The sequence below is a fragment of the Poecilia mexicana genome, unplaced genomic scaffold (genome assembly GCF_051168715.1).
Source record: "Poecilia mexicana isolate PSO_F unplaced genomic scaffold, ASM5116871v1 scaffold_12, whole genome shotgun sequence".
NCBI classification, from domain to species: domain Eukaryota; kingdom Metazoa; phylum Chordata; class Actinopteri; order Cyprinodontiformes; family Poeciliidae; genus Poecilia; species Poecilia mexicana.
This window is the reverse complement of record NW_028263381.1, coordinates 20,540,721-20,561,594: the sequence shown is the minus strand read 5'-3', so window position 1 is coordinate 20,561,594 and position 20,874 is coordinate 20,540,721. Positions and strand designations below refer to the sequence as shown.

General features: G+C 39.3%; 1 protein-coding gene across 1 annotated transcript in view; it reads left to right on the top strand.

Moving 5' to 3' along the window:
* Positions 1-14,840, top strand: part of igsf9a (immunoglobulin superfamily, member 9a) — a 56,714-nt gene extending 41,874 nt beyond the window's left edge. Inside the window, exons 12-21 of the mRNA XM_015009837.2 lie at positions 1,156-1,306; positions 2,512-2,623; positions 3,833-4,023; positions 4,632-4,861; positions 5,143-5,227; positions 6,338-6,499; positions 7,796-7,832; positions 8,054-10,123; positions 10,959-11,032; positions 12,011-14,840. Of these exons, the coding sequence (XP_014865323.2) occupies positions 1,156-1,306; positions 2,512-2,623; positions 3,833-4,023; positions 4,632-4,861; positions 5,143-5,227; positions 6,338-6,499; positions 7,796-7,832; positions 8,054-10,123; positions 10,959-11,032; positions 12,011-12,174 (3,276 nt within the window). The 3' untranslated portion in view covers positions 12,175-14,840. The remainder of the gene's footprint in view (positions 1-1,155; positions 1,307-2,511; positions 2,624-3,832; positions 4,024-4,631; positions 4,862-5,142; positions 5,228-6,337; positions 6,500-7,795; positions 7,833-8,053; positions 10,124-10,958; positions 11,033-12,010) is intronic.
* Positions 14,841-20,874: the final 6,034 nt, after the last annotated feature.

Here is a 20,874-nt window from a genome sequence, read left to right as displayed (position 1 = left end):
GCAGTATCTCTGGCAGTACCAGAGATTACCAGGATCCAAACTTCATGGTCGCATGTGACGGTCAGAACCGGATCGGTACATCAGGAGCTTTGCTTTTGGACTCTGGTCGCTCTTCACCACAACAGACCAGAGCAGCGCCTGAATTACTGCAGTCCAATCCTAATCTGTAGGCCCAACTCCCGCTTCATCCCAACGTCACGTTCTGACACTTCGACCCGAAGCAGAGAGCGACCTGGACCTGGAGGGAACGGGCCGGAGTTTACTGGAGGCAGTCCAGAAGAACCAGAAGACTTAGAATAGCTGACCGCTTCACACTCATCCATTCAGTCGTTACATCCAATGTAGCTCTTAGATCAGTAACATTTCGGCGTTGTGTGTTTAAATATCATTTGTCTGAATCGTTGTCTCCTTGTCTCTCCAAAGCTTCGTTGAAGGTTTAATAAACTGGTTTCTAAATCCTCCCAGAGTTTCTCTGCGGCCGAGGAAAAGACGAGGAGGTTTGGAGTGTTGGAGATGAAATGTTCCCTACAGCAAGACGCAGCTCAGTCATTTCACACACTCGCCTTAGGCGATCCAGTCAAAGCCCAACGGATTTCACACAATCCCCTGTGATCTATTATCCACACCGTCCATTTCACCTGGATAGAAGCCACATTATCGGGATAAAGGCCGGACTACCTCCAAGAAGAGAGCAGAGAAACGCCATCCAAAGGGATGACGAGGGGAGGCATGACTGTTTTTCCTCTGCAGGGATTTAGAAAGAAACCAGTCTGGAAAAAGTTACTTTAACTCTGATTTACTCTGGACTAAGTTGACCCATATAGTTCACACGTAATTATCTAAAGTTGGGTTGTCCTGAACATCTCGACTGCAGGGAACGTATGAAAATATTCTAAAATTGTTTTATCAGTTTTATCTCGTTTTATTCTGCTTGCTATAACTGAGAGATCATCTCTGGTATCTCATTCATTCCTTTAACACGTTTTGTCAGATCACTACCACCAACATTTGTGTTTTTCTGGGATTTTAGGTAATAAATCATCATAAAGTTGCAGAAAATCATCAAGTGAAAGTAAAAGACTCTTAATTTTGTGAAAACTGAAAGTATTTTAAGATGTCTGTTCTGTGTAAATTAGTGTACTGTTTTTTTTTTAGGTGGACCCGGTTCGTTCTGTTTCTTACTCCATCGAACCCAACGGCTCCTTGCTGCTGCAGCCTCTTCTGAAGGACCACCAGGGGGAGTGGGAGTGCAGCGTCTCCAACCGCGCTGCATCCATAGAGACCCGCACACGAGTCTTTGTCCTGGGTGAGTCCGACATGTCCAGCAGGTGATCAGTAAAATAAACAGCAAACATGCTAGCATGACAGAAATCAGCACACATTATCTCTGGTAATGAAGCTGGATGTTCAAAACGCAGTATGCAAGTATTCTGATGGAAAGTTTGGTGGAAGGCAAAAGTGAAGCAGGGGAAAAAATGGCTAAGAGACCCATGTAACAACTCTTCATTTACCCCCTCTTAAATAAACTAATATATTTGCTAAACAATTCTCACATGACTGCTGTGCACCTTTTTTCCTTCCACTAAACTTTCCATGAGTATATTTGCATCCAGCACTCTGAACGTTTATCTTTTTTAGCAGCAGTCTCCCCGCCAAAAAAGAAAATACTAAAAAAAATACTATTTTTTAGTATTTATTTTGAGATGGCGTGTCATGATCACATGATATGCTACCATATTTTTTCCTTCAACTAAACTTTCCATGAGTATATTTGCATCCAACAATCTGAACAGTTATCTATTTTAGCAGCAGTCTCCTCCCTAAAAATAAATGCTAAAAAAATAAATTTTTATTTTTTTCTATTTTTTTATTTTTTTGAGATGGTGTGTCATGATCACATGTTACCATATTTTTTCCTTCCACTAAACTTTCCATGAGTATATTTGCATGCAATGCTCTGACCGGCCACCAAAGGGAGGGACAGTGCTGTAGTCTTCTTCTTTGGTTTTTTTTAAGTATTTTTTTGACATGGCATATCATGCTCACTTGATCTACTACAACCTTTTTTCTTTCCACTAAACTTTCTATGAGTATATTTGCATCCAGCTCTCTGACCGGCCACCAGGGGGAGTGGCATTGCAGCAGTCTTCTTTTTTTGTCTTTTTTAAAGTAATTTTTGACATCGTATATCATAATCACTTGATCTTCTACCACCACATTTTTTTCTTTCCACTAAACTTTCTATGAGGATATTTGCATCCAGCGCTCTAAACGTTCATCTTTTTTTTTAGCAACTATCTTCTTTTTTGAGATGGTGTATCATGATTACATGAGCAGTTTTCTGTCCTAAAATCTCCTCGGTCCACCTGTACCAGCCGGCGCCTCCGCTCCGCTCCGCCTCCGATGTATAAATGCAGAACTTCAGTAGCTGCACCTCTGACCTTCTGCTCCGTCGGGTATCTGGAGCGCTGGCCGGTTTCCACCAACTCCTCTCCTCTGCTCTCGCTGCAGGAACCAGTCCCCACGCTGCCGCCGCGCTGGCCGTCTCTCCTGGGCCGAGCCGGGCCAACCTGTCCTGGGAGGCCGGCTTCGATGGGGGATCAGCGCAGACGTTTTCAGTCTGGTGGGTGTAAAGCCGCCCGCTCTCCTCTCGGGCCGTAACCATGGCGACCATCGACAGCCCGGTATTGCTCTATTGATCTCCGGGATGAGGAATTCATTTATCTGCCATCACCTCCTGGCGGAGTGGAGTGTAGCTTTACGATGCTTCGGCCCCGAGAGCGACGATAGAGAGCGGCTGATAAAAGCCGACGTAATAAGCTTGTTTCTTTTGTGAGTCAGAGTTTTTATCATCCAGCCGCGACCTTCAGGGAGTTTATTTGGGGTTTTATGTGACAGAATGGAAGTAGAAATGGATCCAGACAAACTTCACTCAACCAGAACAGGAATAAAACTAATTTTTCTTTTGTGCCAATCCAGATTATGGATGGTCTTAAAGGGCCGGTTGTGCCAGAATGTATTCACATTTTTAAATCCTTAAAATGTAATATTATTAAGATAAATTAAGTTGCCTCACAAATTTCTCAAGAGTTGCAGTAGATTCTCCTGTAGCAGTCCGTATTACAGCCAGTCTGAAGAAGCCTCTGACTGGAGACACTGTTTCTGAATGTTTTAACACATATTTGCTCTTATTTAACAGAAAACAATCAGCAGATGTGTTTTGTTGAGCTCAGACTCATTTTCACATTGAATCTGATCCAGTTTCTGCTTTTATGTTTTGTTTATGCCACCTGACATGGACAGAGTTCATGGCCGCTTGTTTTTGTATTTCCTTCCAGTTAAACTTTGTCTTTAAAAGGATCGTATTGTTCCCTGACAGACGGTTTCACTTTTCACACATCTTAAAAAGGTGAAGGGTCAGATAACTGATAGTAAAAAATCACCTTTTCCATTAAGTTTTCATAAAGAATCGAACCACTTCACTTGCATCAAAGCTCTCGTCTTTTATTTTCAGACTGACTGGAATATTTTCCTGTCGTTCTGAATAGGTTAATGATTATTTTTTCCTCTTAAAGCCCTGAAGGTCAGATAAAAGCTTCATCTCTGGTAGAAAGATAAAAATCACACCTAATTGGAGTTGCGTGCGCTCTGTGCAATATCGGCGATCCATCAGAGCTTGTCTCTGCCGTGAAATCCCGAGCAGATGATGAGCATGAATGATTAATGAAACCTACTTTCCTGTCATGTTTCATACAGCCAGACTCCCAGAAACCCCTGCTGCTGTTTTGTTCTCACTCCTCCTCCTCCTCTCTCGGTCTCTCCGGCTCTGCAGGGTGAAGAGGATTTCAGCGAGCGGTGGCGACGGGAGGCAGGAATGGTTCTCCGTACCCGTTCCCTCCTCATCCGGCACCAGCCTGCAGGTTTCGGGCCTTTCTCCCGCCACCGACTACCAGTTCAGCATCTTGTCTCAGAATAAGTTTGGCACAGGGCCTTTCAGCGAGATCGTAATTGCACGCACTTTGGGTCAGTCCAGTTTTTCTGGTTTGCTCTATTTTTTTTTTGTCTCTGCAGAGCCAAAACCAACTATTTACACACAACCTGCTTCTCTCAGTAGCTTAAAAGCCATAAAATTGAAAGTAGGAAAATAAATTTGCCAGTTCTGAAGAAATCTTTAGGATGAGGTGGTTTAGAAATGGATATATTTCACAAAACTGCAGTTGAAACACTTTTTTCGCATCACATGACCAACAGCTGGATGTTACTACTGGAAGAAACGCCAAAGAGAGTCTGACTTTCAGCAAAAAAACAAACAAAAAAAAAACACTTTTTTATGCAAATACTGGTAGTTGTACTCAAGTAAAAGTAAAAACTAGCTGCCATGAAGTTACTCAAGCTCCACCCAGGTGTTTTCAGCTGAATGATTGCCATGGAGATCAAAACAACACTCCAGGAAATAATATTTAACATGATGTAAAGTGGATTTTATGTAATACTGCCTCTTTAATTATTTTCTCCTCAGTGGAGCTAATGTTGGCTTCTCTTCCTCCTTCGTCCCGAACACTCGGGGTTCTGCTTTGATTTAATTTTTTTCCCTCTGATTGACTGAAAGTCTCTGATTCTCCCCGAATTAGATTCTCCAGAGAGGAGCGTCAGACCGAAGCCCCCCGCCTCGCTGTCAGCTAATCAGAGCTCAGCAGGTGTCGTCCTGCAGTGGGCCCTCCCTGACGCCCAGCAGCCGCCCATCACAGGCTTCGTCCTCCAGTCCCGCTCTGCCGCCGCCGCCACAGCAGAAGACTGGTTTAATCTGGAGGAGAACATCAACGCCAGCAGCAGCCACTTCCTGGTCAGGGGTCTGCAGAAGGTAAAGAGCCGGTCGCTCTGCCCTCTGGTTCCGTCTGTGCTGCAGTGGTTTCAGTTAGTAGACGACATGACAGTCATCACTTCCATCTTTTATTTTTTTATTCCCTCCCTGTGCCTGTCTCATCTCCCCCTTCCCTCTCCTGTACGGGTCTACATGAATTCAAATGAACTTCATTAGCATTGCAGACAGCGCCGTGTGTTGACAAAGTGTGGCTTCATCCTCCCTGTGTGTGTGTGTGTGTGTGTGCGTGTGTGTGTGTGTGTGTGTGTGTGTGGTTTCAGGACCGTGTGTACGAGCTGCGGATGCTTTCTCGTCGGGGGGAGCTGCTGAGCGAGCCCGGTCCATCAGTCAACGTCTCCACCACAGGTAGGAGTTTGAGAGAGAGAGCAGCCTCTCCTCTTCAAAGTGACGCCGTCGCTCCTCAGCGAGAGGAATCAGAGCGAGACCCCTGGGAACGATGCCCATTTCGAGCCCGGCCCACAGAAATAGCTACACTAATTTTTTTTTTCTTCTTGTTCGACTTTTATTTGTGTGTGACGTGAATGTTAAATCAGACGTAAGAGTCAATCAGGCCTCGTCGCTGCAGCCTCAACTCAAATCTGCTTTTGTTTAAACAGCTGTGCTGAGCTTCAGTCATCTGGCTGCAAAACAAACAAGTTCAAGGTTTGATTATGATGATCAGGCTCCATCAGGAAACCAGACTAACAATTAAATTTAAGAAAATCTATACATTAGTACCAAAACCATTATGATATGACAATGACTGATCTGTTGAGACATTTAAATTGTAAAGAAAGAAATGAAATAATGAGTTGATATGCAGTTAAGCTTTCAGGATTGTAGAAAGACAACAGTGAGAATAATTCTTAAGAGGGAGACACAAAAATTAAATGGACTCTTTCTGAAAACTGGGCTCACAAAACGATACAAAGAAATGTTTCAAAATAAATTGGCAAAAGATCAAGTTGACTAATCAACATTTAGTTTGAACAAATGGTTTAAAACTTCCTAATTTGAGTTTATTGATTTATTTATTTAAAACTGTTTTTAAAAACAAGGAGAGAAAACATATGAATACATAACCAAGAACAAAATAATTAGCTTAAAACTACTTTTCTGTTTGAAAAGGAGCAAAAAGAAATTAACACTAATTTAGCCCTACCGCTTATCACAATTTAATGAAATATATCGCTCAATAATTATCAAAAATTTGTAATTAAAACCATGTTATAATATTCATGTGCCTGTACAATATACTGGGCGAAAAAATTACATTACATAGACAAAATTATCACAAAATAACTCCCAAGACAAGAAAATCTACATAATAATAATAATAGTAATAGTAGCAGTAGTAAAAGTTGTAGTAGTTGTAGTAGTACTGAATTTTGTGACTTAAATGCTGTCACTTGGAATTTAGTCATTTATTTTCCTACTTGTGGCTAAACTTACAGTCACTTATTTGTTTGTTCTCAGTGACGGAGAGCTTCGCGGCTACGTCTACGTTTGTCCCGGAGCCGTTGCTAGCCGGTGTGCTAGCCGGGATCGGCTTCATGTTTCTGGCGCTGGTCTTGTTGCTCGGTTCTGCCTGCTTGGTCAGCCGCAGGAGGGACCGTCGCCGCAGAAAGACAGAGAACGGTACGTATCCATCCTCCAGTGAAGACTCAGCACATTTTAATGAACCGCATGTTGAATGTGATCATTTATTCAGTAAAATATCGAGCCACTTCATATCTGTGAAATAAATGACCCTTCCTCATCCATCCAGTTGTAAAAATTATGGATGTTGTTCATATTGCTTACTGATTTGTGTAATTTCTCAATAGGCAGTGATAAATTAAAGGGTAATTAACTTTAGCTAGCCTAGTTGCCTTGAGTCATCAAAGGGATCCAAGATTAGTTTAACATGTTGGCCTAAATACGTTGTACTTTTTCTATTAACTAAAACATTGGTGTTTGTGGTACACCAAAACTCATAATTACTTCAAAAACATTTACATCTTTTGTTAGATTTTTCACCCATGTAGGTCGCCATTTTTACACCTGCTGGGTTGATGATGCATAATGGTCCAATCTGTACTGGAATCTACAAAGTAAACACAGAAAGGCTAACTTTACCTGTTCATATTATATTTCATAGGTGTAATTTTAGATGAAGCCACATGGTGTCACTTTTGGCTGTAATTTAAAAAGAAAACAGTGAGGTGAATCTGGATAATTTCCCACATGACAAACAAGAAGAGAGCAGTAGGAGAGAGCTGGAGCAGAACACAACGTCCAAAGATGTACATTTGTGCCCTCAACATTTTTCTTCAGAAGACTTGGAGTCATTTGTACGAGCAAAACTCGGCTCTGGAAGCTCTTTTAGGTGCTAACAGAGCTCTGCGCCAGTAGCGGGGCGTAATGGGGCACCAGTAGTGCCCCGTTACATCCTGACCAGACACAGAGCTATAGAAGTACTTACTGGATCACACAGTCCAACCTGAAGTACGTGTCACTCATTGTTTTATTTACAAAGCTGAAGGCAGCAGCAGTAAACACCAGCTGCTATGGCCAACTCTGTCCTCTTCCTCTGTTTGGTCCTCCTCATCTTCATCACCTCTTGTGATTTTTACATTCCCATCGATTTCAACGCACTCCAGTTCAAATTGAAAAGACATTACTCATGCTGTTTTGGCTGGACCCAGCCAGGCAGTGAGACATCATGCATTGCAACGTGAACATGTTCCTGTGACAATATTTTATTAACATTTCTAAAAACTAAATAACCTACAGTATTATTACTGTATTCTTACAACTAAAATATTTCTCAAATAAAGTATACTGTTAAAACTAATCATGGATCCTTCTAATGGACTCTTGATGGGGTTGATTGGTTTTCATTTCCTGGTCAGAAAGTCATGCACCATCTTACACCTCATCCCTCCCTTTCAGAACCCCTTCCTGCCATCTATAAGTGCTCCCCATCAATGTGAGTACCCCTTTATCACTCCACTGCAATATTAGACAGTAACCTTTCCCTTTTCCTTCCTTTGAATGTGCTGAAAATGCCAACAGGTTTCTGTTTCATCTTCTTATCTCCCTCGCGATGATCTATCCAAGCTCCTGGCTGAGCTTAAATGCAGTCAGTTTTTCTTCCACTTACAAATCTCTCTCCTCTGCCCTTCCCCATCTTTCCCCTCACTCTCACAGTAAGACTTCAGGCTCCAGTAGTCCAGACAGTCTGTTGAAGAAAAGCCTCCTCCCAGCCAGCTCCCACTACCCCACAATCTCTTCCACCACTTCCTCCTCTCAGACGGACTGCTCCAATTTGAGCACAGAGAATAACCGTCGGCGCAGGACTCTAGAGCCAACCTACAGCAGAGGCCGCCTTACCAAGACAACTTCTTTAATTTCTCCCTCCATTGAGTTGATCTCTAGAGGTCCGGATGGCCGGTTTGCAGTTGGTGACTATGACACATTAAGTGTTAACAGCAGAACAATTTCCAGAGCCAAAAGATCTGTGTCACTCCACTTGGAAAAGGAGGACAAGAAAGACCTGCCGTGTGTGCTTTCTGTTGACGTTCCTCCGTTTAAACTGGAGGGTGATTCAAGTCAAATGCGCAGCTTGGGTCAACTCCCGCCACTTCAGGAAAACTACATTGTTTCGCCTGATCAGAACAGCTTGTACTCAAACACCAGTTTTTGCACCATGCCTTGTCTCAGCAGAAATACTGGACTGCCTCCAGTATTTCCCGTCCTCCCACATCTCCGAGCCAGCATCGGTCAGCCTTCAACAACAGCGAGCAGCTTGGTTCTCCAAATGGAACATGAACGTGAGAAAGGGAACCTTAGTCGGTGCCTGAGGCTGGCACAGGAGAGAGAAGAAATGGAAAGGGAGCTTCGGTTGTACACACTAGAAAGAAACTCCATGAAAGTCAAGACAGAGCAAAGAGAAACAAGCAATGGGGACGAAAGTGTTGAGAGTCTTATGTGGGAATACAAAAGCAGGACCTTGCCAAACATTTATCGTCACGGTGGTAAGGAGAGATCTAGATACCTTACATCGTCCTCAATCAACTGGGAAGCCCATCCTTATGACTCAAGTTCAACTTTGAATCCAATCAGAGATCATTTGAATACATCTCCCCCTTCCATTCCTTCTTTTTCTCCCTATTTTCTTGAATCATTTACTAAGAAACCCAATGGTGTCCGCCACTCTTTTGTTGACACCTCAACTCTCCCTCACCAGAGGTGTCGAGTAGATCCATCACAAGGCTACGATAGTCCAAGACGATTCTCATCCTTTGACCCCCAAATAAGTCACTCATTCCACAATCCACAAAAAGAAAACATTCTCAGTAATGGCACAATGTTTCACAGCAACAGAAACACTCCAGATACAGTAAGAGACTCTACAAGATTGGACGAAATGCTCATTGAACCAATTGGTTCAGTTGGCAAAGAGTCGTATGTCGAGATGAGCGTAGACGAGCCGGAGTACGAGTTGCCCACGTTGCAACCTGCGAAGCCCATGTTACACCACAGGATTGCCTCTCATGTTCAACATGGCTGCTCGCTGTCTCAGAGAAGCAGGCATGAAGATATGAAAAGAAGCACAAGCTTCAATTGCAGCAGGAATGCTTCTGTCAGCAGCTTTGACATGGCCCATCACGGTCAGCAAACCTCAGGACCAGAACACTGGAGAGCTAGGACCCGAGGCTCCAAAACCTTGGACCGCAGTCAGCGAAGTCAGAGTCTAGACTTGAGGAGACAGAAGAAGAGTACCTTTCTCACACCATCCGCATGGGTAGAGTCACTCAGCCAAGAGGACTGTTCGGTTGAATTGTCTCATACAAGTACCAAAACTGAGCAACAGTTCTCAACTGCTGCGGGTCCAACTCACAGTCCAAATCCTGATGTGCCCCATTACCGCCAACCTAGCCCCTCAGCTGACACTGCCAATCATCCAACTCCCAATCAGGGCACAATGAAGGAATCGGGTTATATTGTCAGCCTGAAGGAGGTTTCCACATACTTACCGCCCATCAGCAACGACTTGGAGGCACTGGAGGTGGACTCGGGAGGCTACGAGGAAGTGGCAGACTCTGGTGGCAGCTACAGTAGCTACGCTAGCAGCGGCCGCGGCAGCATGGAGACTGCTAACGGGCATCTGCCCTTGTCTCACCTGTCCCCAACGCTGACAGACTCGCCTGCGACTGCAGAGGACTCTCAGGGGGGATCAGACCACAAGGAAGGTGGACAAACAGAACCAAAACGAAGGTGATGGGTCACACCGACTTACTGAATTTTGATTTAGTTGAAGACGATGTCAGGGATTTTAGATAATCCTCTATGGTCACCATCAATGTGAGCCCATTACTCATCAAATGTCTGAAATGTCAATAACTGGTAACTGAATAGAACAAAGCACATTTCAGAATATAATTCAGAAAAGGTTGTGGATAGTGGCTTTACATGCAAATAGTAAGCTTAGCATGCTGATGTAAAAGCTATTATGCTTTAGTGCATTTAGGATCTATTATAGGCAACCTAATAATACGTACTAAAGTTAATACATCATGCTTAGAAAAATGTTTTGGGTTTTTTTGCTTGTTAAATTTTGCCTCCTGGTGTTTGATAGAGCTAACAAAATGTCAATTTTATCACGCTAAAGCTAAAATTAGCATGAAATATGATGCATATAACAGCTTTAGCATGGCAATATATAAAAATTATATTAAATACTACAATTAAATAAGTCACTCCTATAATAGTGACCATGCTAAAGCTAACATAGACATGCTAAAGCTAAAGATAATTGTGCTAAAGTTAGCATTTATAATGCTAATGTTATAGTACTTAATCTAATATAAGCAGAATAATTAGTATACAATGCATATTTAGTCATGCTAAAGAATTGTCTTCCAATTTATTATGCTAAGGTAAACGCTAGCATACTAATGCCAATGAAGTGATTGTTAGCAAGCTAATACTAGGGCTATCATGCTAAATCTATCAAGAGTTCACTAATACCAATTTCCAACCAAAAACTAATGTAAAAAAGTAAAGCATGCTAACACTAGCGCCTGCGGCTAATGTTTTTGTTCCTCTTTAGGAGGCAGTGTTCGGTAGATGAGAATTATGAATGGGATGCTGGTGACGTCTGCTCACGGCCTGGAGAAGAAGATGGTGAGAATTTTAATTTTCTAGATTGTAAATTAATGTTTTAGTAGCTCTGTTCCACTGTTGTCACCTAAGCTGTGTACTTTATAATATTAATCTTTCTTATTTTGTATTTTTGTATTATGCAGCAAATTTACATTATTACATGCTGTTATTTAATTTTACTAATTTTTGTAGTTTTATATTTAAAGCCTCACCTCCATTGAAATATCTACAATAAATTCAGAATGAAATATTGACATTTAGATTAATTGATCAGGTCATGAGTATGGAAAAGAATATAAATTATGTTGCAAAAATAAGTCCAAAATGATTAAAAATATAGAAAAAGTACATTTTAGGTGACGTATTTGGATTTATGTTGACCTTTTGAAGTTTTGAGCATGACATATTAAATATTTTACCTGGTGCTATGTTTAATTTTTACACATTTCGAAATGGCAACCAAAAAAATTTGAAAGATATTAAATTTAAAAAATGAAACAAAACACCAAGACCTGCATGACGTAGTGAGAATTTCATATCAGGGTAAAAAAAAAACGCAATTACAAGCATAGAAATTCTGTCCCTTTGGCTGTGGTTTAAAATTCCTGTTTAAACCACAGCTGTAATAAAAGTAATATTCTTAACCAATAAAAAACAATGGCTCTAATATGTTCTTTAACTTTCACCGTTTGTCTTATTGAAGTAGCTTTGGATTGTGATGGAAGCCAACATTTAAAAAACTAATTTCTACAAAACTTTCTTCTGCCTGGGTGACATTTGTAAATATATATCCTTGAACAAATTTAGAGAAAGGTCAGGTCTCTCTTGGATAAGTCTGTTTTTAATATCCAGCCCTTAAACTGTGACTGTTTCTCACACATGGATGTTCACCATCAAGGAGATGAAATTTATACATCAAATACCAGCTGAGGTAAAAAAAAAAGAATGAAAATTCACAGCTTGTAATTTCACAAACTTCTTTTCCTTTTGTACCTGCAGGCGTTCTCCCACCACCGAACCCACAGAAGCTCGCTGCCAACAGGAGCCGTCCCAGCATGCCGCGCTGCGAGAAAGCACAGAAACGTTCCCCAGCGTTCACGTCGCTGCCGGGGCATCAAAGCAGGCGCTCTGCTGAGCCAGAACCAGACGCCGTGCTGTTCTGACAGCGCCGCCGCTCGCCTCATCTCACCTGGCGCTCCGGGTGACAAAAGCTCACGCTGGAGAAAGTGAGCTCTTCTGTGATCAACCTCATTCTTTTTTTATTTAATTTTATTCCAAGAGTGGATAAAAGATGACCAAAGACGAGAGCTTTTTTTGGCAGGTTTGGTCTTTTTTAGCACAGAAATTCACATTTTATCTAATTATGCTTAGCATTTACTACAAAGATTACAAATCCTTTTGTTTATTTTGCTAACTGTTGATGAATCATCTAGTAGGATTTAGACAAACTCTCATGCTGTGAGATTCAGCAATATGCACTGAAGCAAAGAAAATACTTTTTTTTCCCAGCTAGTATTGATTTGCTCACTAGGGAGAACGAATAGAGCATTAAAATGTAATTTCTTGTTCTTAAATATGGGAGAATATAAATAACATGAGGCAGTAGCTGCGTTTCCGTTACAAATATATGCAAAACTTTGTCAAAACTCCACAAAAATGTGGAATACGCTACCACGAATGTTTTCTTTATAGCTAAAATCTTGTCTTGCCTTGTGTATTGAACCTATGTGTACAATAATATTAAACAAACTACATGGCAATAGCGCCCAATAAGCAGCTAGCAGCTGATAGCAGCAGTTAGCATGTGTAAAATTAAACATAGCTAAAATGTACATTATTAACAGTTAAAAACGTAAACAAAACACGGCAAAGTTACTTATGAAACACTGTATAATACTACATTTGTCTAAAATATGTGTTCAAATATACCTTGAAAGAAAACGCAGAGCTGATCCTAAACCGTACAACGGTTACCGACGGCAACAGAAACGGGGCAGAAGTGTCGGCTACTGGTTACTATGGTAACCACCAACTGCCAAGAGCAGCATAACAGAATTTAAAACACCAATAAATGTCTGGAGAAAATAACTTAAGTCCTTTTTGCACTGCACAGCCAGAACCAGGTTGATCGTTTTTGCATTAGCACTTCCAGCCCAGTACCACCCGGCTCCCTGGAATCCCGAGAGCTGTGGTTCCAATCAGGCCAGCCAGATCGGGTCGGTTTGGAGTTGGCTGTTGATTGGTTCACTGGCTGTGGAGGCGGGACAAAGACCAGATCTCTGGATCAGAGGAGCACTAGACTTTCTCGATGGCTGTCATTTCATTATGCTGCATCAATAAATTCCTGTCATAATCTATTCTTACTCCACACTGGGGTTACATTCGCCTCTTCAGCCAAAGATTTTAATGGTAAATGTAAATAACATTTCTCCAATGAACCAATCAGAAGTCGTTTAGGCTGTAAACGAGGCGTCGCTCCAGCCAGGAAATCCCGCCTGCCGCAGCGGTAGTTCAGCTGGGCGCGAGTCCAGCTCAATGCAAAACGACCAGGGCCAGAGCACCAATGGGACCGGGTCGAACTGAGCTGGGCCGGGCCCTGCAGTGCAAAATGGACTTTACTGAACTTACTAAACTTACTTCAAAGTATAAATAAACACATTTTGACACACTTTACATCCATCACATTACATGCTAATTAGTGTTAGCTGTTCTGTAAATCAATTCTAAATTATTCAGGGAAAATTTCAGAAATATTTGGCAATGCAGTCGAGTCCCAGTGCTTCTGACACACTATTGGCTATAGCATTTACAAACCAGCCAATCAGGGAGCGGCATTTATTTTCTTCACCTATAATTGGCTTATACAAAAGGAAGTAGCAGCAGTGCTAAAACAGTTTCCACGGAGCATGTTAAAGCACATTAAGCATATTAGGCGTTCGAACTACTAAACAGGCAGGTATAAGCATTTTACAGGAGGTTTAAAGTATTCGTGGCCTCTGTATGGTGGTATGAGCTGGATGCGTCATCCAGGAATAAATCAGAATAATTTTATCTGTTTTCAGGTTTTGGTTTGAATGATTTCATAAAACTGGTTAAGGAAAGTTTTTTCTTTTCTCTCTAATTAATTTTAATCAACTCACCGGGTTTCCATCCGTCTGTTTTTTGTTTTATCGCCTGTGATTTATTGTTGCTATATTAAAAGATGTGAATATTTTTTTAATAAAAGGATAAATCAAGGCCAAAAACTAATTAACTATACATGAATCCTCATGAGTTTCTGATTCATCTGCAGAGGCAAGAATCAATTTGCGTAAAATTTAATTAATCGAGAATATTGTAGTGTTTAAAAAAATGTCAAGCTTTTATTGTAATTATAAGGTTTAGACGTGTGAGAGGTGTAATCCTTTACACAGAGAATTAATTATGCTTTTTATCCATTTTATTTCCTTCTGTTAGGTTTTCATGACATCTAAGAAATTGAAAAGAAATGTAGAATAAAGATGTATTTTTTGCAAGAGATGTTAAATTTATGATGGTTTCTTTTTAGAAAGAGATACTCAATTGATTGAATGTTACAGGTTTTATTTTCAGGAAATATATTGTCATTTTCTAAGAGTTCTGGATAAGAAAAACCTCAAAAGGAATTTAAAACTGTAAATTCAGCATTTTAATTTGGTAGAAAAGACAAATTTGTTGTAAATAGATGGCTTTAAAGTATGAAACAATGGCTGCCACTTTGTAGGTTGGAGATCTGAGCCGACTTTTACGCTTTTAAATCAAAGTTGCTGTATGTTTGTTAAAAATTAAAGTATGTTTTTATATTTTAAAATTGTCACAAGCTTCATTTCATGCAAGTTCAAACAATAACAGAAGAACATCATTAGAATATTTAAAAAATAGAAGTCTGTGTTGATTTGCATCGCATCACAATCCCGCCACGTTTACCTCCAACTACACAAACATTGCTGTTAGCTTAGCTTTCTTTTTATTAGCTTCCTTCATGTCCTGTTCACACAAAAGTCTGATTGTGTTTGTATTTAATTAGTAGTTATGAACAGTCGCATAAATACACAAATTTGAGCAAAAACAAATCAGAATTTAATCATGCTAAAGAAATGTCTAGCATGCTAATGCTAGCATTGTGTTAAAGCTAACATAAACATGCTAATACTAACGCTAAGGACAATGCAGTTGTGCTAAAGTTAACGTAAAGCTAATGTTATAGTGCTTAGGCTAATATAAGCAGGATAATTAGTATACTAACAATATTCATCAGTATTGTTAGTTAAAAATACTGATGTTAGCCTTAATATTGAGCTAAAGTTAACATGCTAGCATTTATCTATAATGCTGCAATAAACCTCTGTGAAGAGAGTTTTTGCAAAAAACAAAAGTTCCTGCAAATCTTTTTAACTGTCGTTTGTTGTTGCGCCTGCTGAGCGGCCCTTTAATAAAATCCGTCACTGCAACCATTTGTGACAATGCTGACCTTTTAAGGGAACAGAAAGAAAAATTCAAATTGGATACTATTACCTGTGCTGCAGCAGGCACTCGGTCATTTTTAGCCATTCAGACGGTGAGGAAGAGGAGGAGATGATGATGATGATGATGCAGTTCAGCGTCGCACGGATCGTCATGTTCACTTCAACAACTTTGTGCTCTTTTGTTAGCGATCATTTTAGGCTTTTAGTCGCCTAATAATCATGAGGGAGTCGTCAAAATGGCTAAAAAAGCCTAAACAATTTGTGAGCCGCCTGAATCTTTGATTAACACAAGGACAGTTTAAGAGTTTTAATTTAATCAACACTTAAAAAAGAGGTTGTTTCAAAATGAAAACATGTTTATTTCTTTCAAGGAGAAGCAAGAGACGGGGTCAAGTGGTATTTTATACACAAAACAACCAAGAGAATTAGATTAAAACGTATCGAATAGTAAAAAAAATCAGAAAATGCAAATTTAAACACCTAGAAATGCCTTCAACAACCCAGTTTAAATGTTTAAAACAAGAATTTGCAAACAGTTATGAGAATTATTGTCTAACAGTGAAATAATTTAGAAATGAACAGTTTTAGTCATATTTGCTATATGAAATGGCTCCCAGCAACAGACTTTAAATGAAATTACATTGAATTTATTTAAAACTAGTTAGAAATCTGTCAAATAAAATAAAATACGTTTTTGTTGTTTTTCTCCACGATACATGCAGAAATATAAGAAATAATGACTTTATGATTCAGTTTTCGTTTCATTTTGTAGTTATTTAATGGGGGAAATTCCCTTGTGCTATCACATGTTTTACTCGCATTGTTCTCACCAATAATTAACTCAAAGCTGCAAAGCATTGTGGGAAATCCATTCGATAAGTGAAACTGCTCATAAAGGCCACATTTAGTCCAAATCAATGTTTTTGTAGCTTTCTCTCTTTAAGGTTGTTACTGTGAGGATTAGTTACCACAGAAATCAAATCTAAAACCTCTTTCTAAAACCATTTTCCTTGACAGTCGGAGGCCGAATGAGAGAAATAAAAAATAAAAAGTACCAGACTGACTGGTGCAGAACGAAGTAAACAGGATTGTTTTGGGGATTTAGCGCGAAAAGTCGGCTGGACGCAGAATGAATGACTTTCAAATGCCATGAAGCATCAAACTAATTAAGTTCCTGGGAAAGAAAATATCACATACAAAACTGTAAAGAGCAGCCATATGGTGCAGGTTTTCTCTGCGACGTTTTAATTGAAAGATGGAGATTAGTGACGCTTAAACTTCACCAACTGGAGGCTAAAATAAAAAAAATTAAAAATGTTTGTCCAGAAGTGTTGGATGAGTTTTTGTTTAATTAAATTACACCAGAATAGTGTAATTATTTTGTGTATTTTCTACACACATAGCACCAACTTTTATTTTATATTTTTAACCGTTACCTTCAGTTGTCATAAAAAACACAAATGAAGTTTAACACCTTGAAATTGGGCTCTGTCTCTTTAAGAAGCTCCTGTTCGTTCCAGCAGTGCTCCTCATTATGCCGTTTACACCCGTGGTAACTGCTGGTGCTTTGTGGAAACAGCCGTTGGTTTGTGTCTGAACGGTTGCCATGGAGATTCAAGCCAAACAACACTCCAGGTATGTACCCAGGTACCATGATGCAAAGCTCAAAAAAAGTTGATTTTATATAAAAAATACTCCTTTAAAAGATCCAGGAATTCAGCAAGCAGGGATTCTTTGGTTATACTTTACTAAAAACGGCTGACATTTAGTCTGGTTCGGTTTTATTTTTAGTGTTTAAATGTTTTAGTTTTGCCAGCTGAAGCGGTGATTCGGTGAGATGTAAAATGTCCGGTCCTGAGAGCTGCTGTCCGTTTTGGACGCATCGTTCCTCCGTCCAGTGGCTGAATCCCTCATCAGCGCTCATTCAGCCCTGCAGCATCCCGTTAACGAGCCATTCAACGGATCCATCCAAACGTTGGCGGATTGTCACTCTGGACGTCTCTCACCTGGCTGGATTTTCTACGCTCCTAAAATCTGAAGTCGACTTTACATCTGTTTATTCTGCTCCTTTTTTTCTGATGAACGCTTTATGTGAAGGTTTGTTCATAAGGCTGACATAAACGTGAAGGAGTCTTCATGGATGTTCATGGCTGTTGGCATCGTGTTTCATCTGGACAATAATGACACTTTTAATGTGCTTTGCATTAAAAGTCTCATTATTTATAACTTTTAATGCAACTTTGGTTTAAAAGCCGCACTTTAAATCTGACTTTGGGATTAAAAATGACACTTTTAATGTGACTGGGATTAAAAATTACAATTTAAATCTGATTTGAGATTAAAAATTATGCAGCTTTACATTAAAAGTAAGACGTTTTGCGCAACTTCACACAAACATTGTTTACTGAATGACACTTTGTGACAACAGTCATAAACATAAACACTCCTCCATGTCAGTATTCAAATAAAGTTTTAAACCACATTTTCTGTGCATCGCTTAGAAATCTGGACATGCTTTTTAAAATAAGAGAGAAAAATTAGCTTTTGAAAAGATTTTAAAGTGAAAAAGTACCAGTTAAACTGATTTAGTTCATGGTTGTCTGTTGAAGAAATAGACAAAATGATTCCTCTTTTCTTTGTACCTTTTACTTGAACCCAGGCAACTAAGAATAGTAATTTTAATCTGGAGGACTTAGTGTGAGCTTTTTTTTTTTTTTTTTTAAATCAAATTATGTTATTTGTTTTTAAATATAGCTGTAACATTATTTTTTTCTGGGTTTTTTTGTCTTCTAAAGCTGACTGACATTAAGGGATGTGTTCTCCCTTTTATTTTAAATACAGTAAATCAGATTGTGCTTTATTATTTCCTTTTGTTCCAGCAGGTCTGCATTCGCTGTGATAACCGCCTTCTGCTGAGAAGCTGCAGGTGTGAAACGAAGCTGTAGGTAAAGACTTTCATGTTACTTTGACAAAGTGTTAAAATCCTCTGCTTTAATTAACTCTAACTTACTTCCAGCTCACAGCGTCTGATTAGCTTTAGGCTCCTTTATTTTAAAACCTACTTCCTTTAGTTAGCAGGACGTTATTTGTTTCAACTGAACTTTGACTTATTTTGTTTCCTGTAAGTTTCCACTTCCAGAGAAGCGTTTAGTGTTTTGAAGAGTCTTTACATTTATGTTAAGAAAGCATAAAGAATCAACATCACTGATGCAAAAAGATACAAAGTTTTTTAATTTCACTGCAAAAACACAAAATATTACCAAGTATTTTTGTCTAGTTTCTACTGCAAACATCTTAGTTCACTTGAAATAAGAAAAAATTAACTTTTCAGCAAAACACAGAGGCTTGTTTTAAGTAATTCCTTAATATTGATAAATTCTAGTTCCATTGGTAGATGTTGCCTAGCAACCTGAGCTAAGCCCACGCCGTCGCCTAGCAACCAAATTCTAGTTTTTCTCATGAAAAACGTGAAATAATCTGCCAATTAAACTTCACAAATATTAAGGGATTATTATTAAAACAAGATCATATTTTTTACTGAAAAGTTAGTCATGTTTTATTTCAAGTTACTAAAATATTTCCACTAGAAACTGGAGAAAAATACTTGGTAATATTCTGTGTTTTTTCAGTGTTATGGCTGTTTATGGGCTGGCTAACAGAAATAGTGACTAAACCAATCACATGGACGCTTGCTGGAGTTCAAAGTGAGATTCAAAATGAATAAAAAAGGAGATTAAGGGAGTTTGAAATGTTGCCATGTTTTATTGGTTCTTCTTTGGTTCATCTGGAAACATCAGAAACGGCTGAGCTGTTGGACCTTTCATGCACAGAGAAATGTAGAATGGTCAAAAGAAAGAAAAATATCCAAATAGCAGCAGTTTGGTGTATAAATATGACCTGTTAATAAATGTTCTAAAGCAGGGCCGGCCCAAGGCATTTGAGAGTCAAGCATCTGCTTAGGGTCCAAAAGCACCAAGTTATCATGAATAAACTAAATGTTATTACACATGGATAAACATTGTCTGCTATTTTATAGTTACAAAAGTAGAACAAAAACTTGATTACTATAAATCCAGTGTTTATCAAGTGAAGCTACTTTCGGAAATTCTTTTTAAAAGTCCTTTATTTATCCCAAAGGGAATTTAAGTTAAATTAAAATGATTAAAAATAATATGGCACACTCTACATTTCAAAATCTTTTTGTTTTTGTTTTGTTTGCTATTTTTGATATAAGCTAATTACAAACAACACTAATGCTAGTAGGTTTGTCACTTTGGAGTGACATGTTGGTTTTTTGGGCCCCAATGAAAATCTGCTTAAGGCCCCAAAAAGGTTTGGACCGGCCCTGTTTTATAGCGCAATTAATCTGATTTAAATTTCTTAATCAATATAGAAACTAAACTAAACTCACCACATCCACCTTTTGTTGCCAATAATTAACTGAACACCAGTTGAAACATCAAGAAAATCTTTTATCTACCTTCAGCCGTAGAGAGTTGTTCCAACATGACTGTTAGGTTAATTGGTTTTTCTAATTTGTCCTTAGGTAGGACTGTGTGTGTGTCCAGTGTGTGTGTGTGTGTCCCCCATGCTGCAAGGACAAACAGACACAGACAGTAGATCAGGTTTTCTCGAATAACTCTGGGTTGTCTGCATTTTTTTCAACAAGACATATTTTATCCAAATTTTCTCCCTAAAATGTAAATTTCTTTAATTATCCAAAACTCCAAGTCCAATTAAAGATGGAAGCTGTAAGCGCTCACCCATGGCTTTACCTCGAGGCCTAACATGAGAGCAATTAAAAGCTGATTAAGTTCTTTATTTAAAAAAAGACAGCTTTGATGAGTTAACATTTATGATTAGACTGCAAGCAAAAACATTTATTTAATCAAAATCAGCTGAAACAAAAACTTTTAAAATAAACAAGAAAAGATGTGGAGAAAAGCGAAAATGAGGCAACCTTTTCATTTTCATTTTAACCTTGCAGACTGATGATTATTTTTGTTTTCCCTTCCTCACGCACCAATCTACTTTCCCAGGTATTATTTTTTGCTTGAAAGAGCTCATAAATATAGCAATTAGTGCTTGTAGCTGAGGATACCTGCAAGTATTATCTCCAACCAAGTGTAAAATAAGTGTGATTATTGTCGAAATTAAAATAGAAATATGTTTGGAGGTGGATCGTTTGAAGAGAGACATTTTCTGCCTTCAATCTGCACATCCAGTGTTTAGTCTGAGAGAATCCACAACACGCTGGTGGAGTTAATTACCTCGCCGATTGTCTCCCAGCAGAGTGTGGAATAATATTATCAGGGGAGAGGAGGATTTTCCCCTCTGTCGTACCGGCTGTAGAGAACAGCAGAATCTCTCTTAACCCCC